This window comes from Vicugna pacos, chromosome 12 (genome assembly GCF_048564905.1).
Source record: "Vicugna pacos chromosome 12, VicPac4, whole genome shotgun sequence".
Taxonomy (NCBI): domain Eukaryota; kingdom Metazoa; phylum Chordata; class Mammalia; order Artiodactyla; family Camelidae; genus Vicugna; species Vicugna pacos.
In genome coordinates this window covers 66,522,290-66,549,799 of record NC_132998.1, presented here as the reverse complement: position 1 = coordinate 66,549,799, position 27,510 = coordinate 66,522,290, and the positions used below count along the sequence as shown (strand labels likewise).

Sequence of the window (27,510 nt, the reverse complement as noted above, 5' to 3'; positions counted from 1 at the left end):
TTGTTAACAAGTAAAAGGAGGTTACCTACTAAGTAGGTAAGAGAGACTCCAAGGGTTACAGAAGCATCCAGTGCCGGCAGTTGGTACTACCTGTGGGGCTGAAGGGCTGAAGGGCTGAAGGGCTGGGGAATCTGGAAGAGCCCTGCTCCCTGCTGCACAGTGAGGCTTACAGCTCCTTGGAGGGGCAAGGCTTCCACAAAAAATGTGCAGCTGCTGGTGAGGAAAGAGGCTGCAGGTCAGAGCTGGTGCATAAGAGCAGCTGTCACATGAGAACATGAATTGGTAACAGGCACACAGTGACCAAGCCAAAAAACAAGAGGTGACTCCTACCTGCCCTTCTCTCTGATGTCCAACATGTCACCAGAGCAGCTCAGTTCTACCTCTGAAACATATCTCCAGCCACCTCCTTCTCTGTCTTCACCATCACTGTTTTAGTCCAAGTCACAACAGCTCCAACTTGGACCTAGAAAAAATACAACCTGTTCCTAAATTGGTAAACTCAAAACTATAAACCAGCCAGTCATTGCCCCAATTAATCTATACAATCAGTGCAATCCCAGTCAATTTCAAATGATTCAGAAGTTCACCTAGAAAAAAATGCATACAATTAACCAAGAAATTTTGAGGAAGGAGGGCAAAAGAAAAGGTACTTACTCTATCGGAAATCAATATAGTTTAAACATACTAGACCTTATAAAGATGGAATTCTTTTGACAAGCAAAAGATTACCAATAACAAAATAGAAAGGAAAATAACAAATCCAGAAAACATATGATCCCCCAAAAGTTAACATATGTAACATAAAAATATCTTACAAATCAATAAGAAAATACCACAAAGCCAACAGAAAAATTGGCCAAAACACACGAACGGGCAGTTCACCGTAATACATGTGGCGAATAAATATATGAAACAATCTATTCTTCTAAAACCACTGAAATGAAATCTCAGCAGAACAATAATCTCTTTTCATCCCAGAAGGGCCAAGGGTTAGAGATTCTGTGGTGGGAGCCACAGTCCAAGTCCGAATTTCAGTCCCACCACTTTCTAAACATGTAGCCCTTCGTGCCTCAGTTTCTTTGCCTGCAAAACTGGAATAAATAATAGCACTTGACTCAGAGCTTTGGTGTGAAGATTAAACAAAATAATTTTGGTAAATCAGTATTCAGAATAATGCCTGCCGTATAACACAGGCTTTATAAATCCTACTTGGCTACCATTATATAAAAGGTTGAACTTAACTTTCACTGGCTAGGGTTTCAGAAATAGAAACATTCATAATCCATTGGAGAAAGTGTAAATTCATTTACTTATTCATAAAATGTTTGTCACCTCATGGGACATGACAGTGAACAAAGGAGACAGTTCCTTCCCTCACTGGCCAGCATTCTAAGAGAATGCACTTTTGAGGCAAGCAATTAAGCAAAATATGCCGAAAGACGAAATGTTTGCACCGACCTGATGAATCTGGCCCCTGAGTAGATCCTTTGTTAGCACCCACTCTTCTATAGAGCAGTATGATTTTCAGTAATAATCGTGGAATAAGCAGCAATAATGATTACTTTATTGACTTATTTTTTACTTCTTACTAGCCATTAAATTTGTGGCTTCTAAATAATAATTTTCAATCTTAAAAATATTCAAATTCAGTCAAATAATTCACACATGAAATAAAGTTTGCACCAACAAAACCTTTCAACAAAACAATTACTTTGCAGTTTGCCCTACTTCACTATTTTAGATGTTAGACGCAAAGACTCTCAGTGGTCAGGTAGAAAAAAAAGAGTAAAGAGAACTCAAGTTCTGTTTCTTCCTGTAACAATTGCTCTGGTATCATTTTTCATCTCAAATCTACTACTTAAAGGGAGAAATATGTGTTGTAACAGGGAGAGGAGACCTTAACTGCCCAGGCCTGAGCTCTGAAGACCACTCGTGATACCCAAGCATGACACAGTTACCCTCCCAAGGAAAGCTTGTCTGCCAACCATCAAGCTGAAGTCCTCTAAATTAATTTCTATACACAATATGTTCACTAAAGGGGAAAGGATAATACAAGTTGCTAATTGGAAACGTACGCATATGCTACTAAAACTCAGTAGTGACCACAATATTGTTTAAAACAATAAAGATTTGAAGGGAGGAATATTTTATGTCTAACGTTCTTTAGAGCTGCTGGGCTCATGAGGATGCTAAAAAGCAGGTCAACTTTGGAACACTTTGAGTATTGTTTTAAGACTCTCTACCAAGGCACCCTTGCCGGCTTCTCCCTTTCAACCCTAGGAGACCCCTTGGAGGCTCCAGACCACAGGGGCTCCCAGCAACCCTGGTCTTGGTTCTCACTCCATAGGCGCACTGGCTGAGAGCTCTGGTCACAGGCTAGGAATTCCCACCAGATCACTGGGCAGTCCTCCTGGCCCTTCTTTTCCACGGGGAGGTAGGCAAGTGGCCAAGTTGGCAGAATAGATCCATTCTTTTAGGTTACTTGACTGTTCTTTTTTCTAATGTTTGTAAGATAAATGCTAAGTGTCTTTATTTAAAATTTTTCTTCATTAATAATGAAGTCACTTATGGCTATATGTTTTCCTCTGAACACAGCTTTAGCTATGTCTTCTAAAGCTGGGTGTGAAGGGATCTGCCTTTGCAGTTCTATGTATAATTTGTAACTTCACATTTGAGTTTCTCTTTGATCCAGGGCATTTTCAAAGAGAATCTGTTAATTTCCAAGTAATTAACTTTTTAAAAAATATTTTACTGTTTGCTTAGAATTGTTTTGGATTGTGATCAGATAATGTGTCCTATTATAGACAGCTCTTTATTCAACCTGAATGGGCTTTTTTGTGGCCTGGTACATGGTTATTTTCTGCAACTATTCCATGGGCTTAAATAGATGCAAAGTTCTCTCTCTACACATAATAATTAAACTGAGCTTGATTTCTTTATTCTCCCACTAGCTTCTGTCTGCAGATCTGTCCATTTCTGGAATGGGTCTAGTGAAGCCCGTGAAACGGTGAGGACGGAGTTCTGGTCCATGGCCTAGCCTGCAGGATGTCTGCCAGTGCGGACTCCAAGGAGGGGAGGCAGGGCGGGGAGGGGGCGGGTGGAGGGCAGGGCCAGGGTGGTGGTGCAGTCTGGTTGCCAGGAGGCGGGACCTGGACACAATGGGGTCTAGGAGTTGGGCAGGGCAGGGGCGGGAATCCAGTTACTCCACCCTGCCTTCCTAGCCGGGAGACACAGGAGCAGGTCAGTGCATCATCTTCGGGGTTCACCTCGGGCACCAGGTCCCCCACGCCGCCCCCTCGCCCCGGTATCCTCCCCAGAAGTCCCTCAAATATCCTGGTTCTCCAGAACTCCAGAGAATTCCTCTCCCGCAGGGTTGAGTCCGAATTTGGCGCGCGCACACACACGCCCACTGAATTCATTTTGGGGGTGGGGGTTGGGAGACGGCCTCAAATCTCTGTCCCTGCCCCGCGCCTCCTACTCCCCTACACCCCTACCCCCGAGCCGGGAAAGCCAGTTTGTTTTCCTGGCGCCTGGGATACGCGTGGGCCCGCCCCGGAGTCGGGCGAAGAGGGAGGGGATGGGGAGTGCGTCCCCGCGAGTAGCGAGTCGGGGTGGAGGGGCCGGGGCCGCCACCTTGTGTCCGCAGGTGTTGCAGGCCGCCAGCACTCCCACCGTGCCATGGGCTCGGACGTCTGGGTCGGCCCGTGGCGGCCACACCGGCCCCGCGGCCCCATCGCGGCGCTCTACAGCGGCCCGGGACCCAAGTACAAGCTGCCACCCAACACCGGTACCAGCGGCAGGCCGGGGCAGGGGCGGGCGGGGCTGCCGGGAGTGGAGTGGCCGGCGCCGGGTCATGCTGGGGCGCCCCGCAGGCTACATCCTGCACGATCCGTCGCGGCCCCGCGCCCCCGCCTTCACCTTCGGCGCGCGCCTCCCCACGCAGCAGACTTCGTGCGGCCCAGGGCCTGGCTACCTGGTGCCCGCTCGCATGACGGTGCGCGGCCGCGACGGCGCTCCCGCCTACTCCATCTTCGGCCGCCCGCGCCACGCAGCGCCCTTCCTCACTCCGGGACCCGGTCAGGACCCTGGAACTCCCACCTCCCCAACGCCAGGCCGCCTCCAGGGACGCCCACTCGGGAAACCCTCCCACCTGGGCCCCGAGTCCCCTTTGGGCACCCTAACACTCCAAATTCCGTCCCCCCATATCCGGATCTCAAAAGAATTCAAGCCCATCGGGATTTGACAGATCGTGGCTGGAATTCCCCCTAATCTCTGGACCCGAGCCCGGGCCCCCAACCCAGTTCTGGCCCACCCCTCGGTCCGCCCCACAGGCAGGTACTTTCCGGAGCGAGCGGGGAATGCGGCGTACTCCAGCGCACCTCGGCACACCATCGCTCCCCGAAACTGGGGCTTCCGCGCGGAGCCGCAGACCCCAGGTAAATCCAGAAAGGTCCACTCAGCACTGGCAGCGGTGAGGAGACCTACTGGTCCGCAGAGATCCACACTCGCTGGCTCCCCCAGGCCCCGGGACCTACACCGTGCCCTCGCTCCTGGGCCCCCGTGTCGTCGGTAAAATCTCGGCCCCGACTTACTCCATCTACGGGCGCAGCGCGGTGGGCAGCTTCTGCGAGGACCTCAGCAAGGTGGGGAGGGACTTCCCGCACCGCGTGGCGAGGTGTCAGTGGTCGGCGGGCCTGGAGGCCGGACACAGCACCACTCCCGCCCTCCCGTCCTCCTGCAGACCCCAGGACCCTGCGCCTACCACGCGGTGAACCCTGGGGTCTACAAGCCCCGGGCCCCCCAGTTCTCGATGCTGGCGCGGACATCGCTCCCCCAAGGCAACACCTTGAATCCCGGGCCCGCAGCCTACAACGTGGACCAGGTGGTCTGTAGTTCAGACTGAAGGGTCGGGGCGGGGGGTAAGGGGAGCCGGGTCGGGGTCGCGGGTCTCAGCTAGGTTGGGGTCCGGGAGCCCGGGGCCGGCCGGCTGTGCCAGGCCAGCGACGTCTCCTGGATCCGCAGCACCGGAAGCCTCGCGGATGGAGCTTCGGGATCCGTCACTCAGACTACCTGGCCCCTGTGCTGACGGACGTGAATGACTGATCGGCCGGGCGGGCGCGGCCCCACAAATGTTTTTCTTAAAAGATTCCGGAGCCAGCAGCGTGTCGCCTTCCCTCTGCTTGCGGCGCGGCGGGCGGGCAAGAGAGGCAGCAAGCGGGCCCTCGCGATTGGTCAGGATACCCGCCCCTCCGAGGCGGTGATTGGCCCAGAGCCCCGCCTGGCCGTGAGGCCCCGCCCCTCCGTGGCTCTGGCCGGAGGCGCCATCCCGCCGCTCCCACGCTGTGGCCGCCGGCAAGACAGGGAGGAACCCGCTAGGATTCGAAAGACGGGCTAGGGCATCTGTGCAGGACAGGTACGGACCGGGGTCAGTTGTGAGACCGAGATGTGGGAGCCAGACACGGAGACATGCACACGGGCGACACAGACACTGGACTGAGGGGACTACACGAGAGAAAAACGGGAACCGGGTCGGGACAAGTGAGCCTGGCTGCAGTGACACGGACACAGGGCGGTGACAGGTTCCAAGTGTGTCGCAGCCCGGAGTAGTTGCGGACGCCTGTCCCCACCTGCCCCAGTTGCATCTGCTGAACTCTCCCAGGGAGGGAGCCGGAGCCCAAGCAACTGCCGTACTGAAGTCAGGGGTTTCGTGAGTGCTGTCCTGGAAGGCACAGGGCGCGCAAATCCATGCGTGGCGACGGCTGGCCGCCCCTGACTCCGACCCAAAGGTCAGGCCCAGAGACTGCCTGCCCCCGGCGACGCCATAGCGCCCCACCACTGCCACTGCCACTCGGGATAACCTACTGCAGGGGGAACGCCCCCCCTCCTTGTGCTGCCTACACCACTGTACCCACGCCTAGGGGCCATGATCTTGCCATCCGCCTGCGAGGCATGGATCTGGTGGAGACTGCAGCGCTGACCCGTCCTGGGCAAGTCTGGGCAGCAGCTGGAGTGGCCTGGTGCCAATAGCTCGGGGACAAACGTGCCCTGAGGCAGAGTCATGGCACCTGCCCTGCCTGCCTGTGGCTGCAAGGTTAAAAGATGCCTCCTCTCAAGACCAGAAACTCTGACCTCAAAGAGGTCAGCAGCCCAATTCAAGCCTGGCCCAAACAGGACCCCAGGGCAGAACCTGAATCTCCCTTCCCATCAACCCCCAAGAACAGGAACAAGTCTTCCAGCTCTCCCTCCTAGATTCCGCAGGCAGGACTCCCAAAGGAAGAGCCGGTACTGCTACCCCTCCACCCCCAGACTTATGCCTCAAGCGAGAGGTACTTGCCTCCTCCCCCACTGACACCCGCATCCCAAACCAGGACGATCTGTTTTCAGTTTCCTCTCCAGTTGAATACCCACTACTACACTGCTTAGTAAATACTTAACTCCAGTTGAAGTTCTAACCAGGGAAGGTAAGGAGAAATGTGGGGGTGGGGAGGTGACTATGCAGGTGTACTCAGCATCCCTGTCCAGCGTGTACCAATGATCAGTGGACATGGTCTGGGGCACATGGGGAGCACCTTGAATATTTCTGGATTCAGTGTCACCTGGAGCCCAGAGCAGGTACAGGTGGGCCACTGATGGGTCATTGACCTGGGTTATTGATGGATACATTGGCCAGACTCTCTAGAAGATCATTAGTGAGGATATTGACCAGTTATTCATGGGCCCTAGGACTTTGGTCAAGATCATCAATGGAAATTTGATTGAAGTCATTAATAGGGACTTTGTAAAATACTGATTAACTGATTAATCATTAATGAGCCACAGGACATTGATCAATATTCTGGATGAGTCATTAGTGAGGACTTACCAGAATCATTTCTAAGTCACTGGTCATGATTTTGAACATTTTGTCAAGGTTGCTGATGAGTTTTCAGTCGGGGTCAGTGATAAGGTTTCTGATCAGAGGCCACTGAAGGTCACCAACAGCCCTGATGCGGGGGGGGGGGGGGGGGCTGGCCAGATGCAAGGGCTGCCGGGGCAGGTAGCTGCTGTATTGTGGGTCAGAGCAGGAAGCTGGTTCTTGCAGATGGAATCCTGTATGAAGCAAGAGATGTAACAGACACCGTCGACAGCCTGCCACTCATCACAGGTGACCTCACCCCAGACTCCACCTCCTGCATGTTAAAGACCCCAACCTGCAAACACACACAATCACTGGTGATTTGACCCAAACCCAGGGTCAGTGTATCCTCATCACAGGATACCTGATCACCCACTCAAGAGGGTGACCTGACTGATGCACAACCTGTCATCCATCACATAGGGAACTTTACCCCATGCTCTGGATCCCTGACCCCTCATGACAGACCGGAGATTCAGCATCCCCCCACATCTCCCGGGAAGCTCCAGGATCTCCATCATCTCCAGACCCGTAGCCTCCCCCACAGCCCCCATCCTCAGTGAGAAGGCGACAGCCAGCCTGTCTGCTCTGGTGGTAGACAGGAAGTTCAGGGAAACCGCAGTCGTCCCTACTCAGGCACAGCGTGGGAGCGGACAAGCACCAGTGCCTGCTGGAGCCTGTGTGGCCTCTCCGTAGGAGTCGCCGTGTGGTTGTGTCCTCTCTGATGGTGTGGATCTCAGGTGGCCCCAAACTCCCCTTTATAACTTGGGCAGCCTGGTCCCCACGAACCTTTTAGTCCTCTCAGCAGCCCTGTCTCACCCTGCCTCTGCTGGGACTGGACTCCGTGCTGGCATTCCTCCTTCTTCAGCTTTATCTGAGCAAGGCTGATCTGGTCTGGGGAAACCCTCCCGCCCGGGCCAGATACAAGGCTTTCCTGACCTCCACCGCTTAAGTCAAGCACACTGCCTGCTTCAGGTCTCTCCCGTCCCCTCCCAAGCCTTCTGAGATCCCCTCACTCCACGGGAACTGGCAACCAAAGATGCATCAAGGACTGGATTCTGACGACACGCAAGATCCTGGGCGGGTCTACGCTGAGCCGTGTCTCCTCAGGTTGGCGCGGGGCGGTTGCTCTGACCGCCAAGGACAACCCCAGTGTAGGCCACTCCCTGGAGTGGAGGAGGCGCTGCTGTGCGGAGGCCCCCGGGCCTGCGGACCCAGTCACCCGTCACCAGGCTCGGTGAGGGGACTGGTAGAGGGGCACCCGCTCTGGCTCAGCCCTACGCCCAGAGACGTCCGTCCGTCCAGTAGCCCATGCCCCTCCCTTCCTGAGCCCAGCTTTTCACCCCCAGCCCCCCGCGCCCGCGAGCTGGCTGACACGTGGCAACTAACCCCGAGAGGCGTTCATTGGTGCGGGTGCCCGGCGCCACGGGGGCCGGGAGCGAGAAGGTGGAAACCGCGGGCGAGTGGAGACAGCGCCGGGCGAGGCGTGGCCGCCGAGGATGGGCGGGGCTTCCTCGCACCGCCCTCCGACACGTGACTTCTGGCGGGGGTCCTGCACCTTTGGCGCATGCGCACGGCCCGGCGACTGCTGGCTCCACGCTCGTCTGCGCGAGCGCGACGCCGTTGACGCATACGCCCAGGGACCGAGCAGCGCGGGCGCCAAGCTCTGCTTCCTGGGTCTCATCCACAGGCACGCGGCATCGACGCCGGCGCCCGGAGGACCTGGAAGCCCAGCCCGCGCGGCGCGTTCCGGGAGGGCGCTCTGGAGGGGGCTCCTTGAGAAGAGGGGCCTTCTGGAGGAGAGGGGCCCTGGAAACGTCCACAGGCTGCCTTCGCTTGCAGGCCCATCTCATGCACCGCTTACAGCGCATTTTGCAAAGGAGGAAGCTGATGTAGACAGACTAAGGGACGTGTCCAAGGTCATCCAGCCCAGAGCCCAAGCCCAGGAACCTTTGGACCGGGCAGAGACCGGACATTTAGTAGCCTTCGAGAAGGCCCTTCCAGCAGCAGCGGAGCGGGTAAGGCGGAGTCCTAAGACCTCCAACTAGCAAACCTCCAGCGGACCCTGAGAAAGGGTCGGAGGTCACCGAAGCAACAGCAGAGCGTGGGCCGCCAGCCCAGAGCTGCTGTCGGAAACCCGGCTGTGGACAAGGTAGGCTCCAGACAAGTGGAAACCTTGTTTCCCTTCCAGGTGACCACCAGCCAGAAAGGTTCAGGGTGGAAGGGGCGGCGGAGCGGCATCAGGAGGTAACTGCAGACTGGGTGTGGGTGACGGTGGGTTTCGGCTGAGCCTGGGGAGGGAACCAAAGCTCCATGGTTGGAGCCGTCCTCAGAGAAAGGCTGCAAAAGGGTCGGAGTCAGTCTTTGGGGATTGAAGCCAGAGACTCACCCACTTCCTGTCAAGAAATGGGAGTTTATTGCACACAGATTAATATGCTCAGGAATCCCAGCAAGCATGCACTTGGAATGCTTTCAGTCAGCTCACTCAGATACAGGCAGCGCTGGGCTAGGCTGGTTAGAGCTGCAGGAGCAGGCCAGCCAGCAGCAGGACCAGGGGGCAGGGGCCAGGTGGGATGAGATGGATGAGGGTCTCAGGCTGGAGGACAAGAGAAACAGGCAGGGACATTTGATAACACCTAGGCCAGAGTGCAAAGTTTCAGAGGTGAAGCACTTCTGAGCCCAGCTGAGCCCGTTTGGGGTTGGTCCTTAAGATGGTGGCGAGTCTCCCCAGAATGATGGAGGATGACCCAGGAGGCCGAGGCACCTCCTGGCTCCAAAACCTATGCTCTTTTCCAGGAGCACCAGGTCCATGCTGCTGCTGGCTCGGGCACCCAAGGCTTGGCACGGGCTCTTTCAGCTCAAGCCTCCTGCCCTCCCCAGGACCCCAGGAGGCAAGGCCCCACATGTGAGGTGCCGGCTCCTGTCAAGGCAGGGCCCTGTGGAGGCTGGCAGGCAGGGCCAGCCCCAGGGTCCTGGGCTACGAACTAGGCTGCTGATCACAGCCTTGTTTGGGGCTGGGCTAGGTGGGGCCTGGCTGGCTGCAAGGGCAGAAAAGGAGCAGCGGCGGCAGCAACAGCGGACAGAGGCCCTGCGTCAGGCTGCTGTGGGCCAGGGTGACTTCAGCCTGCTGGACCACTGGGGCCAGGCTCGCTGCAAAGCCGACTTCCGGGGCCAGTGGGTGCTAATGTACTTTGGCTTCACTCACTGCCCCGACATCTGCCCAGATGAGCTGGAGAAGCTGGTGCAGGTGGTGAGGCAGCTGGAGACAGAGCCTGGCCTGCCCCCCGTGCAGCCCCTCTTTATCACCGTGGACCCTGAGCGGGATGACGTGGCCGCCATGGCCCGCTACGTGCAGGACTTCCACCCAAGGCTGCTGGGCCTGACTGGCTCAGCTGAGCAGATTGCCGAGGTCAGCCGCAGCTACCGCGTGTATTACAGCGCTGGCCCCAAGGACGAGGACCAGGATTACATCGTGGACCACTCCATCGCCATCTATTTGCTTAGCCCTGACGGCCTCTTCACAGACTATTACAGCAGGGCCAGGTCAGCTGAGCAGATTGCAGACAGCGTGCGGCGCCACATGGCTGCCTTCCGCAGCATCCTGCACTGAACAGGGTCATTAAAGGGATGTGACCCAGTGGTGTGTGCGTGTGGTCTGTACCAGCAGCCTTCAGAGGCCAGTGCAGAAAAGGGGCTCAGGACCTGGTTGCTCCCTGAGGTGCAGGAGATGGCCAGCCCTTTCCTCCACACAGAACAGTTTTGTAAAGGTTTTTTAAGGGGTTGGTGGGATGGCAACACTTTATTAGGCTGGGCCAGCCAGGAAGCAAGGCGAGGTGAGCAGATGCATGCCCAGCACCGTGGCGGACAGGGCTCCAGGGCCCACTCATGGTCTCAGTGCTCCCTACTCAGGGCTGGGCCATGGAGGGGGCGGCATACGTCTGGAAGCGCTTGTGGGCCCGCTGATATGTGAGCAGTCTCAGGGACATGGTGTCCACAGCTGCTTCCAGCCCCGGCTGCTGGGTGATCTCCACCGTGTGGTCGTTGGCCTGGAGGGACAACATATCAGCAGAGACTAGGGACCACCCTCCCCACACACAGGCTCCTAGGCCACTCACCAGCTGCAGGGAGGCCAGCATGGAGCGACACACCTCGAAGGCAGGCTGCCCGGCCACCAACTCCGCAAAGGGACACCACTGGTTGAGTTGCCTGAACCTTGAGACCACCTGGTCCCCATAGGTGTGGATGTCAAAAGGCATGTGCTGCTCCTGCAAAAGGGAGGGGCACATTCCTGGGGCTAGCCCACCAGGCAGTGGGATGCTCCTGTTCTCAGCCACAGGCCCAACCAGCCCACCTCACCTGCTCCTGGAGCAGGGGTTGGATGGTGTCTTCCCACTCCCTGATGCGCTGGCTCAGCTCTGTCTCCTGGACAAACTTCTGAGACGTGGTGATGAAGAGCTCCTAGGGGCGGGCCAGGGGCTGTATCGCCTTCTGTGCAGGGGCCCCTCTCCCCACTCCCCACAGCTCCCACCTGGGCCTACCACATTCCTTCGGACCAGTTCCTCATAGCTCAGGGATGCCGGCATGGCTTCTGCTTCTGGACAGTGGGCAGCTGTGAGCCACAATCTCTCCTTCCTCCCGTTTTCAGAGCCCCTCATGGCCCGCCAGCCAGCAGCCCACTCCCAGACCTACCTAGGTCTCCATCTTCCTCGGACTTTGCCCCCTCAGGCTCTGCATACTCCTCAGGCTCTAGAAAGTCACCTGTTGGGAGCAGAGGACCCCAGCAGGAAGCCGGTCAGCCGGCAGCAGGTGCTGAGTCCTGACCTGGCCTGCCCGAGTAGGTGCCCACCTGCCACTCCCAGATCCTCTAAAGAGTCCTCCAGGCGGTCCTCCTCTGCAGGCCATAGCCCCTCCTCGGTCCTTGGCGGCCACCGCTCAGCCACCTGTGCAGAGAGGGCATCTGAGAGGCACTGCTGTCTCCGACCAGTGGGGCCAAGTGTGGTCTAGGCAGTGGCCAGTACTTGCCTCCCTCCTCTGCAGCTTCCGCAGGGTCTCCAGTTGCTCCTTCACGTGCCTCCAGTACAGATCCTCCATGTCTGCACACAAAGGCCTCGTGAGAGGGGCTCCCACATCCCGCCTGGGTCCACCCTAGTCCACCCAGGGCCTCGGGCATTCCTAGGCTGAGGGGAGGCGGCAGAGTGGGGCCCTCATCCCCCAGGAGAGCACACAGAAGGCCCCCACCTCACCTGCAAAGGAGGGGCCCTTACGCCGGGGACTCCTGCTGTCAGCGTGGTCAGCATCTACAAGAGGACTGGGTCAGCAGGAGTTAAGCCAATGGCCCGCAAGCCACACCTGGACCCTCAGCCCTGGCCCTGGCCCAGGCCCTGGCCCACAGCCCCACGCACAGGCAGCCAGGTACCACTGGTGGAAGTCCTGCAGCTTGGCCGTGCCCTTCCTCTTGCGCTTCTGTCCCGGAGCCGCCTCCACACAGGGGGGCACGGAATAGGGCCTACCTGGGGGCAGGCAGACAGTCTTATAGCACAACCATGGCCCAGGGCAGGCCACTGTGCCCACAGGCCCCAGGAGCCCCAGGCTCCATGCAGGCCAAGTGAGCCCCACTTGGGTGCCCAAAGGGAGTGCCCCTCCCCCAGTTACCTTTCCTGAAGGGCTTAGAGTCCAGGGAGTCGAAGGGGTCCAGGCCCTGCCAGGGGTCTGGGGTCTCCTGAGCACAGAGCACAAGCAGACACGAGAATATGGTAGACAGGAACCCTCTCCCAGTCTGGACACACACGGAGGGAGATGCCCACGCGAAGTTCAATTATGAGGCAAGGAATATTCCTCACAAGCCAGGTGCAGGGCCTCAGGCTAGGAGCCTGGCAGCCAAGAGCGCTGGCAGCAGTGAGGCGGTGGGTTGTGGGCCTCAAGCACGCATGCCCTCCCTGGGGTCCAGACCCCATGACCCCTCACCTTCAGCCGGGAGGCAGGCTCCCGCAGCAGGCACTTCCTGGGCTGGGTGATGCCCTGCAGAGAAATGCCTGGATTCCCCTCTCTCCTCCACCTGAGGCTCCAGCAAACTCCCCCCTCCCCCCATAGCAGCTCTGCTCTGGGCCAGACACCAAGAACCCTGCAGGGACCCTGGGGGTGGGACAGGAAGTTCAAGTAGTTCAATGACAAAACTAAAGCAAAAATTATAGGAAAAACGTTAAGAGAACACACAAACTAGTAAATTAGTGATCGTGGGATACTTTTTCTCTAAAAAATACAAAAAAAATGATAACCATCTATGTATCTACTAACCAAAGTTATCAAATGTTAATGTTTTTTCCTGAGCGTATCAAGGTTTTTTCTTATAACGAATAAAAAGATTTCTTAGCTCTAGGCTAGGGCACAGAGCTGACCCACGGGGGGAGAGGGAGGCAGGCCCCTTGGTGCTGGCCAGCCTGACCTCAGGGGCGTCAGCTCAAGGCCAGCTGCCACTCAGGGGAGCAGCCAAGAGCACCAGAGGGCAGCAGCTGCTCAGAGAAGGGAGGGACATGAAAGCCACCGCTCAAAAGGGCTGGGTGCAGGACCAGTCCAGGGTGGCTGAAGGATGCACCCACTGCCCTGGTGTGCAAGGACCAGAGAGGCAGAGTGGGGCAGAGACCATGGGATTGCCTTTCCTGGATAAGTGTGGCTGCCCCCGCCAGGGCTGGCCTGGCTGAGGGCTGAAGCTTGGCAGGCCTCACTGTGGGTCCCACCTGCTCTGGACTCCTGGGCTCCTGGGGCTCCATAGGGACCTCGGGGGCCACGGCCTCGGGGAGCACTGCCGCCCCCTCTGCATCCTCTTCGTCATCCCTATATCCAGGCACTGGGCCTTCCAGTGAGGTGCCTGGGCAGGGAAGCAAGAAACTGGTCAGTCCCAGGGAGCCTGAAGACCAGACAGCAAATGGGGAGCTGCCTCCCCCTCAGCTGCGTCTGTCAGAACCAGAGAGAACAGCAGAGCATGTTACACTCTCATCTGCTGCTGCGTCTCGTTTGGTTCATTTTATGCGTTAGAAATCTTCCTCTTTAAATGCTGCCACCTATGTCTGCCTGGAGAGGAGGGGGTGGGTCCAAACCTCAGAGGCCTGCCCCAATGCCTCACCCCCAACAAGGGGCAGAGGTGGGCAGGCTGGGCTGCCTGAGTGCAACCCCAAGTAGAGTTCCCCTACTCCCACCCGCAAGTCCACCAGGGAGCTCTCTCCTCACCTGGCTCCTGGGAGACGCTGAGTACAGGGGCCAGACTTCTGCACACAGAGACTTCCATTGGCTGCTCCTCAGCCCTCCCAGCCACTGGGAAAGACGGGGGGTTGAACGGGGTAGGCCCAACTCCCCTGCAGAAGGCCCCTCCCAGGGACCCGGCAGAGCCAGGGCCGGGGAGGGGAGCACAGAGCAGGTGCAGGACTCAGGCACCCTGGGACGGATCTGGCTGTGGGCAAAGATGGGCAAAGGGGCCCCGTCTTCAGAGCGGGTGCCTGGTGAGGGAGGGGCTCCCAGATCCAGAGCTGGTGAGCACAGGGTACCTGACAAATAGCCCACCCCGAAGACCCTGCCTTCCCACCAGGCCCCCGGTGCCCAAGCCTCACACTTCTGGTCCCTCGGCAGCAGGGCCTCCACAGGGGACATGACCCCTGGCTCCAACATGAAGGCTCCTCCGGGGTGGGGGGTGCACGTATTCATCCTGAAATCCTTCCGGCTGGCCAGGACCTCCCCATGACAGCTGTGCTAGCAGAAACACAGGCAGTAGAGCCCCCTCCCAGCATACCCCAGCCCCTGCCCACTGGGCTCAGGCCCACACCTGTATAGGGGGTTACTGTTCTTCTCCATCTCATCCGGGGCTACCAGGGCCATAGGCAGGAGGGGGACGATGAGGGTGTCCTGCACAGAGGCCGAGAACAGGTGGGCCATGGATCTGGGCGGGGAGCCCATGTGCACTACACCACCTTCCAACACCCTCATCAGCTAAGAGTGGCCCCCACCCACAGGGGAGGGGCACTCACACTGGGGGCCTGATCACCCCTCAGATCCACGTTAGTGCGGGAGTCGGGGAGGTCATCCAGCAACAGGAACTGTGGGGAGACCAAGAGCTCAGGGGTGCGCCCAGCAGGTGCAGCGGCCAACACCACGCACCCCGAAAATCTCACCTCGTCCTCCACCTCCCTGGGGGCCCTAGAGCTGCCATCCCCGTCGGCCCCGTCTTCCTGGGCAGAGGAAAGCTGCTTGGCCCGCCTGAGAGAGAGTCAGCGTGCGAGCATCACTGAGGCTGCAGGACCTCCCGGCCCTACGCACAGCAGACGCGCAGTCCCCATCTCCTGCCGCGTGCTTCTGGTACTCACTTCTTGCCGGAGATGAAATCGAGAGCCTGGTAGACCAGCGAGTAGAGGTATTCCACCTGCCAACCAGAAGTAAGACTTGAGGACGCAGAACAGAGAGGCCCGCCCAAAATGCTCAGGGCCCGCTCCAAAACCTCCAGCACAATTCTACCCAATCTGGCTGCCAAAAGCCCTTCTTCAATTGAACCAGTACATTTCATCAGAACTACCTGAGGGCCGAAGCTCCCTGCTGCTCCTCCTCTGTCCCCACACCACACAGCAGCAGCAGGCGTGGCCACTGCAGTGCATGGCACCCACCCTGCTCCAAACGCAGCCCTGTGTGCCCTCCCTCCAGGCACCCCAACCAGCCTGCCTGCAGCCTGCATCCGTGCTGCCCCCAGCCAGCACCCCATGCACTGCCCCTGCAGGCTCAGCCTGCCGCCTCCCCCTCCCAGGGGCACCTGTGAGTCTCCACTGGCCCCAGCACAGCTCCGGCCACAGTAGGATGCCCCACTGTCAGGGTGAGGGTTGGGATTTTCCAGATCCTGACCACAAAGCACTCACCAGTAGGGCAGGAATAAGGGCTGTCTCTGGGCTACTCCCTCCAGGCTGACATGCCTAACACAACAGCGAGCAAAACCTGACCCACAGATCCCACGCGCCAGAAACAATACACATGTGCTTCTGCAGGTGTCTGCCACACACACGGGCCTCTGCTTCATCTCATCTGTCCGAGTCACCAGCTCTTGCTATTCTCACTGTGCACGAGGGTCAACTGAGACTCGGAAACAAGGTAACCTCGGTCTGTGGGAGCCCAAGGACCTGCGCCCGGGGGTGCAGGAGTCCAGCGCTGCACTACCGAACACAGCAGCCTCAGCCACGTGTGGCTTTATCGATTCAAATTTAATTTAAAGTGAGTAAAACTCAAGACTCTTCCGTCACATTGGCCATGTCTCAGGGGCTCAGGAGCACACATACATGACAGCACAGATCATACTTCCATCCCCCCAGAAAGCCCACTGGTCAGTGCTGACTACGGCCTGCACACCTCACACACACCTTCCAGACCCCATGCTAACGTGTCACTACACTTGTTTCACCACATATTTGTGTATCAGTTCACCTTACGTTTTCTGCTTTCAAAGTTAGTTGTAGACACTCCTCCTTAAGACAAGCACAAGATACAGGAATCTGACTTCATGGAATTATGCAGGACAAACACCAACGAAATCTCAGGCTGTCTTGATGTCTCCTGGTGCTGAGGTAGGTCCACTCCACCCCACACACATGGGCTACTTTCCCTCCTGTCTGGTTGGGACCCCACTACCGAGCTCCTCAGTACACTACTAAACTCTCCCCTCCTGGGCACCTTTTAGTCCCTACCCCTCAACTAGATGCCAGTTTCAGACCAGCACTGTGGTCCACAATCCTCGCTCTCATACTCGGGGCAGCTGAGCACTGCTGAAGGGAAGTCTCATAAACGTGGCCACTGGTCCCCGTGCAGACAGCATGGTGCGTGGGCTCTTCCCCAGACTAGCAATGCTTTCCATTAACCTTTTATTTTGCATTCCCCTCAGCAAAAAAAAAAAAAAATGTTGAACTTTTGCCAAACTTCACTCTCCAAATTTCTATCCAGTCACTGATGGCCAGTAGTTGACTTACATTCTCCATCATGAAGACAGGACCTTTGGCATGAACCCCCAGAGCTGGTGCCCAATTTGCTACATAGACATTCATCTCCCCTGTGTCTTGAGAGAAGGTGTCTTTCCCTCTTCAAGGCAAGCCGGTCAGCCCAGGTCCCTGACCCTGGGACTCTGTCTCACCCATTTTCCTCTCCCTGCTCCCCTTCCCTGTCCCCCCAACCCAGGCCCGCCACCCCTAGCTCTGTGGTTTTCACTCCTGGCTGTCACTGAGGATATTTCAAGAAATCCTGCTACCTGCCTGCGTGCCCCCCACCCCCGGGATTCTGGATCTGCTTTACTCTGTTGGGTGCGGTCCAGGCCCTGGTAGCCATCCCAACTGGAGCCTGGGTGGAGAGCCACTGCTTTAGTTACCACCCAATCTCTTCCCTCCCTTTCAGTAAAATTTCTCAAGAGGAACCCACATTTACTGTGGCCCTTCTCATCTCTCATTACCCCCCATCTCCAGCAGTCTGGCTCTCCATTCACTAAACTCCCTGGCGACCTTCTCACTGCAGACCCCACAGATATCTGGAAGTCCTTACTGTATGGATCGAATTAACTTCAACCTTTTTGGTCTTTTTTCTTCAGCCTTGAGATTCCCTGTTGCTCTGACTTCCACAGCTGGACTTTTCTTGAGTTACCTTCCTCCGACCTTTCCTTCTCGTGGGCGTGTCCCAAACACTGGTTTTCCCCAGTGGTTCTGCTTCTCCTTACTCTACAACAGACTGCGAACTCCTGCCACCTTGGACTGGGTAAGCCTTTGTTGTATGAGGCTCTCCTGAACACTGCTGGGTGTCTGGAAGTGAGCCCTGCGATTTTAAATTCAAGCTTGTTCTTTGGCATTAAAAGGTCACAAGGAATCAGAGAGGAGGCAGGTCAGAGATGGGGAGCCTGTCACCTGCCCCAGCAGGACCACAGACCTCGGTCCCATACTAAAATGCCAAGACCAAGGGCCAGTGGGACCCACCTTCTTACTGTAAACACAGGCGGAGCCCTGGATCAGCAGTGCAGCCTCAATGAAGTTCATTGTGGTTTTGCCTTCATCAAAAGAGATGCAGATCTGGTCCAGCTGCAAGACACAAGAGCAAGGTGGTGGGAAGCGAGTCTACACGTACCTCTCCCCAACGGGTCCCACGAGCAGCCCTCAGACTGACAGCTCTGGCTGTCTGGGACACACCAGTTGTCCACTTTGGGGGACAGAAAGACAGATCTCCATGATTTCCCCTACTTCCTGTGACCTCCGAGACCTGGTGTTTTGGAAGAGGGAGGCCCCTAGAGTGCATCATCCACAAACAACCAGAGCTATGCACCAGCTCCTCTCTGGGGGCACTCCACACCGCGTCCCTCCTAGTCGAGGCCAATATGGGCAGAGTGGCAGGAAGACCCCCACCCTGGGAGAAGGACTGGGGAGCCTCTAGGGTGAGGAAGACAGAGACAAAACACTGGGATCTCAATCCTCTGAGCAAAAAACTCAGGAAATACTTTCAAGTGAGTCCTCTGTTCTCTGTAACATCCAACTCTCCCAGCCTCCCGAGTCCCATTTGTAATCACCCATTGAATGTCTGTGTCTACCGACTGTATGCCAACAGTTTCCAAACCCATCTAGACCAGCTCTCTCATCAGCTGCAGGACTGTGTTTACAGCTGCCGACTAGGTATCTCCACTGAGGTGCCACTGTCCCCAGACTTTATCTCCACCTGTAACTCAGGGTCTTCCCCACAGCCTGGCCCCTCCCCTGCTCTTCTCGGGGTCAATACTTTGAAGGCCTAACATGGTTTTCAAGCTCTTCACCTTTGATCTCCATCTGCCTGGAACACCACCCTCAGCCATGCCCACTATAAACTCTTCAGTCTCCCTCAGACATGCCTTGGGCTTTGCTGCCCTATCTGGGTGGTCCTGTCACACTGTTGGGGTCTCTCATCCCCCAGGGGACTGTGAGCAATGTTAGGGTAACTCCAGCCTCTAGTCCAATCACGGTCTGATGAACAAAGAGGTGGTGTCGGGGCTGAGACAGACGGGAGAGCCTGCTCCCGGGGCAGGTGGAGGGAAAGGCCTTTCGGGAAGAGCGGCCACCACACAAAGGCACTCAGCAGACACAGGACTCAACTAGTTAGGAAAACAAGTATCACGCAAACACGTCCAAAGCAAAGGGCATGCTGGGAGAGAGGCGGGGCTGGGGCCCCACTCTGGCACACGTCCCTGAGGACAGAGGGAGTCTGCGAGGTCAGTCTGGGAAGGAGAGGAAACAGGAGCACACCGGTCCGGGGGAGCGCAGAGCATCCTGGACGTGTGGACGTGAAGGGAGGGGACAGAAGGAGAGGGAAGCCAGGCCTCCCGGGCTCTGAGCTGAGGAGGTGGCCCTTTCCTCCAACGCTCCCAGGACCTCACATTCCATTCACCTTGTAACGACTCCTAAATGCACACTCTGGGTTGGACCTCCCACTGAAGCCCAACCCTTACGTCCAACTGCCTTCTTCAAACTCCACTGGGATGTCTTAATCGGAACTCACACTCAACAGGTTCACACTGCTCTCTAGCTGTCCACTGCCCACCCGCCCAGCCACCCACTAGAGACCTGGGGTCTTAGCTCCTTCTCGCCTTCTCTCACAGTCCCTGTCCAACCTCTGCCCAGGTCACGCCGATCCCATGTTCCGCTCCATCCTGCCAGCCGGCTCCTCTCCACAGTGCCCGGACTCTTGCTCAGCCAGCCTCACCTCTGGCCTGCCGCCAGCACTAACTGGATTTTCCTGCCTTGTCTTAAGCGCTTGTCTTAAGATCTGAGGTAGATTACCTCACCCCACTCAGAACCCTAACAGGCTTCTGCCACTCTTAGAAAAAAACCCTAACCCTAAACAGAGCCCCCAACTGACAAGACTCCCCTTCAGTCCTCGGCCCTCCCCGGTGCCAAGTACTTTCCGCCCCAGAACCATAGAACACTTTTCAGCTTGCTACAAGGCCACATCTTTCATCCCAAAGTTAGGTCACAGGCACAAAAAAAAGGAAACCAAAGTTAGGTCCCCCAGTCAAACTCTTCATGGAACCCTCAACTTTCTTTTCAAACCTCTCAGCAGTTTGTGGTTACACAAAGACACACGAGTGGGGAGGAGGGTGGGCTCTGCTCTGGCACCTGCTAGCCAGGACTTTGAGCATTTAACCTCTCTACCCCTCTGTAGAACCGGTATCTGTACTAACAGGGCTCTTGTGAGGATGAAATGACTTTATATACACAAAGCACATAAAACAGTACTTGAGTGAGCACCGAATGCATGTTATGTTTACAACTCTGGGTGGTAACTGCATTAGATCCAACTTCCCACAAGAATGAAGCAGGGACTGCTGTTCACTTGCCACTGTTTCTTCAGTGTTTGATGGTTCTTAGCACACAACAGTCAACAATTATGAGTGAATAAATGGATGAGACAGAACTACAACATAAAATGTGTTTTTAAAAAAAGAAAAAAAGTATTCTGGTAGCTGTGTGTAAAATGAAAGGAGGAGGAAAACAAAACCAGAGGCAGGGAAACCAGGGCTTCACAGGGCAGAGAAGGTTTGGAAAAGCAGACCTACGAAGCACGAGGGGAGCTGACCAAGCAAGGAAGTAGGTTTACCAGGCACCCCCAAGCACCCTGCTCCATGTGGAAGCCTGAGTTTGCAGTAGCCCCACCTGGCACAGTTCTCTGCATTCTCTCAGGAGATTGTACGTTCAAGCATGTAAGGCCCATCATCAGATCAACTGTTCTTTTTACAAACATTTATTCTGCACCTACTATGTGCTAGGTGTTCTATTAAGCAAAGGGAAGAGCGCATGAACATGGTCCCTGTCCTCCCAGAATTTACATGCTGGTGTGGGAACAGACCACAAATAAGTTACAGAACAGCCTGTAATGAGCATTCTAAAATACAGAAGGCACTACCAGAGAGAACTATTTTAGACACAGTGGTCAGCTGGCATTTACACTGAAACATACAGGACAACAAGGAATCGGTCATAAAAAGAACTGGCGAAGAATATTCCCCAGCAAAGGCAAAAAATATAAAACCCTCAGCCAAGAATGAGCTTGGGTGTTGTAGGCTAACTGGCTGGAAAGAACAGGTGAAGAGCCTGACAAGGCGAAAGCAGTGAGCAGTGCCAGATTCAGAGAAGGGAGGCTTGTTTTTTATTTGGGGGTGGTGGGTATTAGGTTGATTTACTTGTTTATTTTTAATGAAGGTACTGGGGATTGAACTCAGGACCTTGTGCAGAGCTAATCCACCAATGAGCTGTTCCCCTCACTCCCAGAGAAAGAAGTTTGGATTTTATTCTGAGAGCAGTGGAAAGCCACTGAGAGGTTTTAGCCAGGACAGTGCTGTAGTCTGATTTCAACTTTTAAGAATAATACTTGTAGCTGGGTGGAGCATGAATTGCATAGGGCCAAAAACAACAGTAGGGAGTCTGGGAAGGAAGGTTTTTACATGAATCTGAGCCAGAGGGTGGCCTGAACCAGAGAAAAAGGAAAACGGGTGAATTCAAGTGAAATTCTGATGGCATAACTGACAGAACTCATGGGTGAACTGGTGTGGAGTGTGCTTTTCTTAGCTTTCCCTTGGTTAACAGTGGTGCCATGTACCAGGATCAGGAACACTGGGATTTGAGCAGGAACATAAAGAGCTCTCCTTTAAGTATATTAAGTCTGAGGTGCTTGTGTGACATCTAAGTGGAATGTCAAGATGTAGCTGTATATACAAAACAGATTCAGGGAAAAGGCCTGGAATGTAAATATAAATGGGAGGAGGGCAGGGGGATAAATAAACCAATTTAGGAATTGTTCTCATACACGAGATACCTAAAGTCGTGGAAATAAATTAGATTGTTTAGGGGAAGGGTGTAGAGAGATAGCCCAGGCCACACCCTGAGGAGCTCAACACTGAGACTGGAGAGAAACAGTCAGCAAGGAAATTGCAAGAAAATCAGAACACCAAAACCTGTTTCAAAAAAGAGGGTGTGGTCAGCCCAACAAATGCTGCTAGGATGACACTTGTGGTGACCCTTGGATTTGGTAAGAGGGAGGTCATTACTGATCTAAGCAAGAGCAACACAAGTGCGCTGAGGAGTAAAAGTGGAGTACAGAAATGCAGCGGACAGCTCCTTAACGAGGTCTAGACATAGTTGTCAAATATGGAGAAAAGATTAATAGTGATGAGATGAACATGGCAGTAGCCTGAAACTGGTTTGAAAATCTAAGATAAGAAATCGCTTATATCATGATCCAGATCTCTCACACACCCAAACATGCACACAAATTCTATTCTACTCTATTATAGAAAAGTGCTGGTCACCACCCACTAAATCAATTTCAGTGCTCACTGGACCTGTAATGACAGTTTCAGCTTAATCTAATAAGGGATGTCTTCTCGGGGCAGAGATGTATAAAAGAAACGAGCCTGAGGACGAGTGCGGTTAGAGCGCCGGACGGACACACACCAGGAGGCGGCGGGGGTGCCCGGCAGCTCGCGCCCCGCGCCACTCCCCGGGGGCCGCCCTCACCTCTTCCAGATATTCGCCCAGCTGGGCCGCCACGTCCACCTCCCAGTTCTTGGTGAGGTCCCGAATGGGCTGCAGGAGGTGCGCGAAGCGCGCCTCCACGTCCTCCATGTCCGGGAGGGGCCGGGTTGGCCCGGGGACCACAGCTCCGGCTTGGAGGGGGCCAGTAGCCTCAGCCCGCCACTAGTTCTGGCGCCATTTTGCTGTTCCCGCCCAGGAAATGACGTAGCTCAGGGCGACCCGCGCACACCTCTAACGTAGCGCGGCCGAAGCGCGACGGAAGGGACCTCAGCGCGCGGGGGCGGGGCACGCGTGGGGGTGGGGCGTGTGCCGGCGTGGGGGCGGATGGGCGGGGTTTGCAGTTGCCACCGCGGAGCGGGGTGGGGCCGGGCGTGACCCCGGGCTCCAGTCCAGCCCGCCGCGTAGCGGACATGGCGGGCTCCCGGCTCCCACGGCAGCTCTTTCTCCAGGGCATGGCTGCCGTCTTCATGTTTGCCTTCGCTTCCCTCTACACGCAGATTCCAGGTGAGGGCGCGGGCGGGACACCCCCAGCCTGCGCCATATGACCCCTCATCTCCCCACCGGACACTCCGCTGTCCCGGGGTAGAGGGGTGAGGTCCAGGCCCTGATGCTTGGGGTAGGGGGCTGCGGTTCGTGTTCTGCAGGCCGCGAGGGTGTGGGCGGTGGGAAGGTGTGCAATGGTCCGTCTCCAGTAGGGTTCCGGGTTCTGACCTGGGGCGGGGGTGACCTGAGGTGGGGGTGGGGCCAGACCTAGTGGGCTGGTGAGAGAGAAGGCTCTGACCTGAAGGAAAGGGGAACAGAGATGTACTGGTGGCAGACCCTGACCTGCGGAGTCGAGCACGCCTTCTGGGGCCTGACCTTGGTTGGGATGTTAGCTGGTTCTGGCCTGAGTGGATCTGGAGAGTCTGCAGGCCTTGACCTGGGTTGGGGGGGGGGGGGTGGGCAGAGTCTGCAGTCTGCCTGTCATGACCTAGGTCGCAGTGGGAGGTGGGGGCTGTCTAACCTTGGTGGGCAGTGTCCACCTGACATGCCCTCCCACAGGCCTATATGGTCCTGAGGGCATCCTCCCTGCACGGAGGACGCTGAGGCCACAGGGAAAGGGACGCTGGCAGCAACTGTGGGAGACCCCGACACTGCTCTGGGAGGCGCCACTGCTGGGGCTGGACACAGCCCAGGGCCTGGAGCTTCTGAGCCTGCTGGGCACCCTGCTGGCCCTGGGTGCACTGCTGCTGCCCCAGCTGCGCCACCTCCTCACCTACCTGCTGCTCTGGGCCGCCTACCTGTCTGCCTGCCAGGCAAGTGCCCCTCTGGGACCCTTGTCACCAACTCAGTCCAGGCCCATCCACCCTCCACCCCACCCCATCTCTGCCTTGCCTGCCTCTGCAGACACACACCCCCTGCTCCCTGACAGCCCTTCTCCCTGCAGGTGGGCCAGGTGTTTCTTTATTTCCAGTGGTGAGTGACTGTTGGGTGTGGGGCTTCAGGAGGCTGGGTGGGTGGGATGGGTGGGGTGCTTGTCTCTCTGGGAGGACCCCCGGGGGGAGCAGTCTTGATGGGGAGGGGCCCTTTGTGCTACTCTTTCTCCCCACAGGGATTCCCTGCTGCTGGAGGCTGGGTTCCTGGCTGTGCTAGTGGCCCCTCTGAGGCAGCCCCCCCACCACAAGCAGGCTCCCCAGGTCAGGGTGGCAGGGGCCTCGCCCCACGAAGGCCTACCCTTCTGGCTCGTACGCTGGCTGCTGTTTCGTCTCATGTTTGCATCGGGCGTGGTCAAGCTGACCAGCCGTTGCCCCGCATGGTGGGGGCTCACCGGTGAGGGTCCCTGCCTGGACATGGGGCCATCTTGGGGGCTCTGCCCAGCTCTGACCACCTGCCTGTTACCTGCAGCCCTCACCTACCACTACGAGACGCAGTGCCTGCCCACACCAGCCTCCTGGTTCGCCCACCACCTGCCTATCTGGCTGCACAAGCTCAGCGTGGTGGCCACCTTCCTCATCGAGATTGCAGTGCCCCCTCTGTTCTTCGCTCCTGTTCGCCGCCTGCGCTTGGCTGCCTTTTACTCCCAGGTGGGTAGGGTCCTCAGCCATCAGAGAGACATGGCCTTCTTCTGCACTGCTCAGAGGGCCCAGAGGGCGGGGATGGGGTGTCTGGTGCCAGCAGTTTCAGAAAGGCTTCATGGGCAGAGGAACGCATTAGCTTGAGGTGTGAAGCTGTGCCTGTGGGGCAAGGCTGCAGCCTCGCTGGAGGCTGTTCACCTTAAGTTAGCAGGGGCAGGTGGGGAAGGGCCACACGAGGCATGCTGAGCTTGGTGAGGAGCCAAGGAAGGTGTGAGCAGGGGGCCAGAACAGGTGGAGTGGGAACAGCAGAGGCCAGGAGGTGACGAGGAGGGCACAGGTCCCTGAAGGAGAGACCCAGGTGTGGGGTGCAGAGGGGCCTAGAAGCAGGCTCTGAAGGGCCCAGGAAGGGGGCGGCCCTGGGAACTCTGAGTCCAGCCCCTCCCCAGGTCTTGCTGCAAGTCCTGATTATCATCACGGGCAACTATAACTTCTTCAACCTGCTCACCCTGGTGCTCACCACCGCCCTCCTGGATGATGCTCACCTGCCTGCGAAGTCAGGCAACAGCCGCCGCAGGAGGACGCCCACCTGTGAGTGTCAGCCTGTCCCAGGCAGCCAGCCATCCTCCCACCTGCTGCCCGCCAGGGTGGTGCCAACACCCCCAAGTGACCCCAGCCCCCGGCCATATATGGACCCTCCAGCCCTGTTCCCAGCCGACCGATGACTGTCTTGCCCTGCAGCCTGGCCCAAGGCTCTGCTGGCCATGCTGTCCCTGCTCCTGGAATTGGCAGTCTACGGGCTGCTGGCCTACGGCATGGTACACTGCTTTGGCCTGGAGGTCGACTGGGAGCTGCACGCTGTTCACTCCAAGACAAGTGAGTGCCAGAGATGAGCTCAGAAGGCAGGGGCTGGACCACCTTCCTCACACTCTCCAGCCCCCCTCACACCCTCTTCCTTTCACAGCCTTCACCTTCCACCAGTTCTCCCAGTGGCTAAAGACGGTGACCCTACCAACCATGTGGCTGGGGGCAGCCTCGCTTGCCTGGGAACTGCTGACTGCCCTCTGGAGGTATACTGTCCGAGGGGGTGGGATAGGGCTGTGCAGGGCAGGCCTGACTGCACTTCGGTCCCCTGCCCCCCAGGTGGACCCAGGTGCAAGGATGGCTGCAGAAGTTCTGTGCTGCAGTCCAGCTGTCCATCTTTGGCACCGCCACGGTGGCTCTGTTCATGATCAGCCTGGTGGGTAGCCCTTCGGGGGAGGGGGAGGGGTTGGGAGAGGACTAGAAGGTCGTTGCTGAGCCTCTGTGTACCTGTCTCCAGGTGCCATACTCCTACATGGAGCCCTCAACCCATGGACGTCTCTGGACTGGAGCCCACCGCCTGTTTGGCACCGTGGAGCACCTGCAGCTGGCCAACTCCTATGGTCTCTTCCGCCGGATGACTGGTCTGGGTGGGCGGCCTGAGGTGGTGCTGGAGGGCAGCTATGACGGACATCACTGGACGGTGAGGGCGCCCCCGGTCCCCTGTGAAAGGCACCTGGCTGGCTCCACGGAGTTGGGGAGAGGGGAACCACGTCCTACTGGCTGTGTTAAGGTGACTCTACCCGGCAGGAGATTGAGTTCATGTACAAGCCCGGGAACGTGAGCCGGCCGCCCCCCATCGTGACACCCCACCAGCCGCGCCTTGATTGGCAGATGTGGTTCGCGGCCCTGGGCCCCCACACGCACAGTCCCTGGTTCACGAGCCTGGTCCTTCGCCTGCTGCAGGGCAAGGAGCCTGGTGAGGCTGGGTTGGAGGGGCGGGGCCTTGATGCACAAGGGGCTGGGGCAGGGCCTTGGTGGGGCGGGACCGCGGCAGCCACCAAATGCTGAGTACCGTCCCCACCCCCCGCAGTGATCCGCCTCATCCAGAACCACGCATCTGGATACCCCTTCCACAAGCAGCCACCAACCTATGTGCGAGCTCAGCGCTATAAGTACTGGTTCTCGCAGCCTGGGGAGCAGGGGTAAGGCCGGGTGCCAAGCCAGGTACTGGGGCCCGTGGGATGCTGGGCCTGTGCGCCACCGCCGCCTGAGCGCCCTGTGCTGTTGCAGACAGTGGTGGCGCCGCCAGTGGGTGGAGGAATTTTTCCCACCTGTGTCCCTGGGGGACCCGACGCTGGACATGCTGCTCAGGCAATTCGGCCTTCAGGTAGAAAGGTGTTAGCCAGGCTGGGGCAGATGGCAGGGTGGCCACAGGGTGGCCCCCTGAACTTTTCTCAATCCTGCCTCCACAGGACAAGAGCCCACCTCGGGCCCGCAGCTCCAGCAACACCCTGACCCAGGCCCTCCACTGGGTACGGAAACAGCTATCTGCCCTGGAGGCCCCCACTATCCTCTGGGGGCTCCTCCTGACCGTGGCCGCCATTAGGGTCATGCAGGCCCTACTGGGCCCCCGGTCCCCGCCTCTGGCCAGGGAGGAGAAGCACAGGCCAGCCCCCAGAGAGGACATTGCCAGCAAACAAGCTGCCCCAGCTCCCAACAACAGCAGTGGTTCCCAGACCCCCCGACGGAAAAAGTAGTTGCGTCCTATCAGCTGCACATCTCAAGGGGGTCGGGGTTCCAGCTCCTCTCTGGCCTTCTGCAGCAGGATACGGCCCAGCCACCGTGCCTTAGCCAACCGCCACACAGACCCAGGTTGGGGTGCTGCCCTTCTGCTCCCAGGGCCTACCTGTCCCCCCACACCAGCCACATTCTGTCCGAGGTCACCTTCTCACCTGATCGATGGCTCAGGAGGGCCGTGTGTGACGTGGCTCGGCGTCCTTCCCAGGACGTGGTCAGCAGGCCTGTGGGAGGCTCTTTCCCTCTGCCCCTACTGTAGGGGTCCGAGTCTGATGGCCCTGGCCCCAGCCCCTGCACAAGGGATGAGGCTGACCTGCTGAGGAAGAGGTGGAAAGATGGCCCTGAGGTCATGTCCACACCAGCCTGTCCCATCGTTCGGATCTGTGAGCCAATAAAGGCAATTTGTGCTTGA

General features: G+C 57.3%; 4 protein-coding genes and 1 long non-coding RNA gene across 10 annotated transcripts; 3 read left to right on the top strand and 2 right to left on the bottom strand.

The window, feature by feature from the left end:
• Positions 1–100: 100 nt before the first annotated feature.
• On the bottom strand, positions 101–8,382 carry LOC140700329 (uncharacterized). Its single transcript, XR_012078749.1, has 3 exons — positions 8,285–8,382; positions 331–463; positions 101–213 (listed from the first exon to the last, which is right to left on the bottom strand). It is a non-coding gene; the product is annotated as an uncharacterized lncRNA (long non-coding RNA).
• On the top strand, positions 3,187–5,157 carry CIMAP1B (ciliary microtubule associated protein 1B). Of its 3 annotated transcripts, none has more exons than XM_072973804.1 (7): positions 3,187–3,240; positions 3,647–3,787; positions 3,873–4,076; positions 4,332–4,436; positions 4,522–4,643; positions 4,742–4,882; positions 5,023–5,157. In XM_072973804.1, the coding sequence occupies exons 2-7, from the start codon at positions 3,679–3,681 to the stop codon at positions 5,101–5,103; spliced, it is 762 nt and encodes a 253-aa protein (XP_072829905.1). In that variant the 5' UTR covers positions 3,187–3,240; positions 3,647–3,678; the 3' UTR covers positions 5,104–5,157. The 3 variants fall into 3 exon arrangements, with proteins under 3 accessions (XP_072829905.1, XP_072829904.1, XP_072829906.1); XM_072973803.1 differs by having other exon boundaries at positions 4,742–4,885; XM_072973805.1 differs by lacking the exon at positions 3,187–3,240 and having other exon boundaries at positions 3,247–3,787; positions 3,944–4,076.
• A 906-nt stretch (positions 8,383–9,288) lies between the features above and the next one.
• NCAPH2 (non-SMC condensin II complex subunit H2) lies at positions 9,289–22,636 on the bottom strand. Of its 4 annotated transcripts, none has more exons than XM_031673597.2 (20): positions 22,429–22,636; positions 17,872–17,973; positions 15,247–15,302; positions 15,055–15,139; positions 14,911–14,979; positions 14,709–14,788; positions 14,497–14,630; positions 14,120–14,203; positions 13,630–13,760; positions 12,860–12,913; positions 12,548–12,614; positions 12,298–12,405; positions 12,139–12,192; positions 11,918–11,988; positions 11,742–11,835; positions 11,585–11,653; positions 11,434–11,504; positions 11,252–11,353; positions 11,011–11,160; positions 9,289–10,941 (listed from the first exon to the last, which is right to left on the bottom strand). In XM_031673597.2, the coding sequence occupies exons 1-20, from the start codon at positions 22,534–22,536 to the stop codon at positions 10,801–10,803; spliced, it is 1,830 nt and encodes a 609-aa protein (XP_031529457.2). In that variant the 5' UTR covers positions 22,537–22,636; the 3' UTR covers positions 9,289–10,800. The 4 variants fall into 4 exon arrangements, with proteins under 4 accessions (XP_031529457.2, XP_015101900.2, XP_072829903.1 ...); XM_015246414.2 differs by having other exon boundaries at positions 11,434–11,489; XM_072973802.1 differs by lacking the exon at positions 22,429–22,636 and adding an exon at positions 19,480–19,592.
• On the top strand, positions 9,705–10,532 carry SCO2 (synthesis of cytochrome C oxidase 2). The gene has a single exon (XM_015246417.3). The coding sequence runs from the start codon at positions 9,705–9,707 to the stop codon at positions 10,503–10,505; it is 801 nt and encodes a 266-aa protein (XP_015101903.1). The 3' UTR covers positions 10,506–10,532.
• A 137-nt stretch (positions 22,637–22,773) lies between the features above and the next one.
• Positions 22,774–27,510, top strand: LMF2 (lipase maturation factor 2). Its single transcript, XM_006212562.4, has 14 exons — positions 22,774–22,950; positions 23,488–23,741; positions 23,873–23,901; positions 24,038–24,255; positions 24,331–24,509; positions 24,947–25,088; positions 25,239–25,373; positions 25,462–25,567; positions 25,641–25,737; positions 25,819–26,001; positions 26,109–26,277; positions 26,392–26,503; positions 26,592–26,688; positions 26,774–27,510. The coding sequence occupies exons 1-14, from the start codon at positions 22,857–22,859 to the stop codon at positions 27,056–27,058; spliced, it is 2,100 nt and encodes a 699-aa protein (XP_006212624.1). The 5' UTR covers positions 22,774–22,856; the 3' UTR covers positions 27,059–27,510.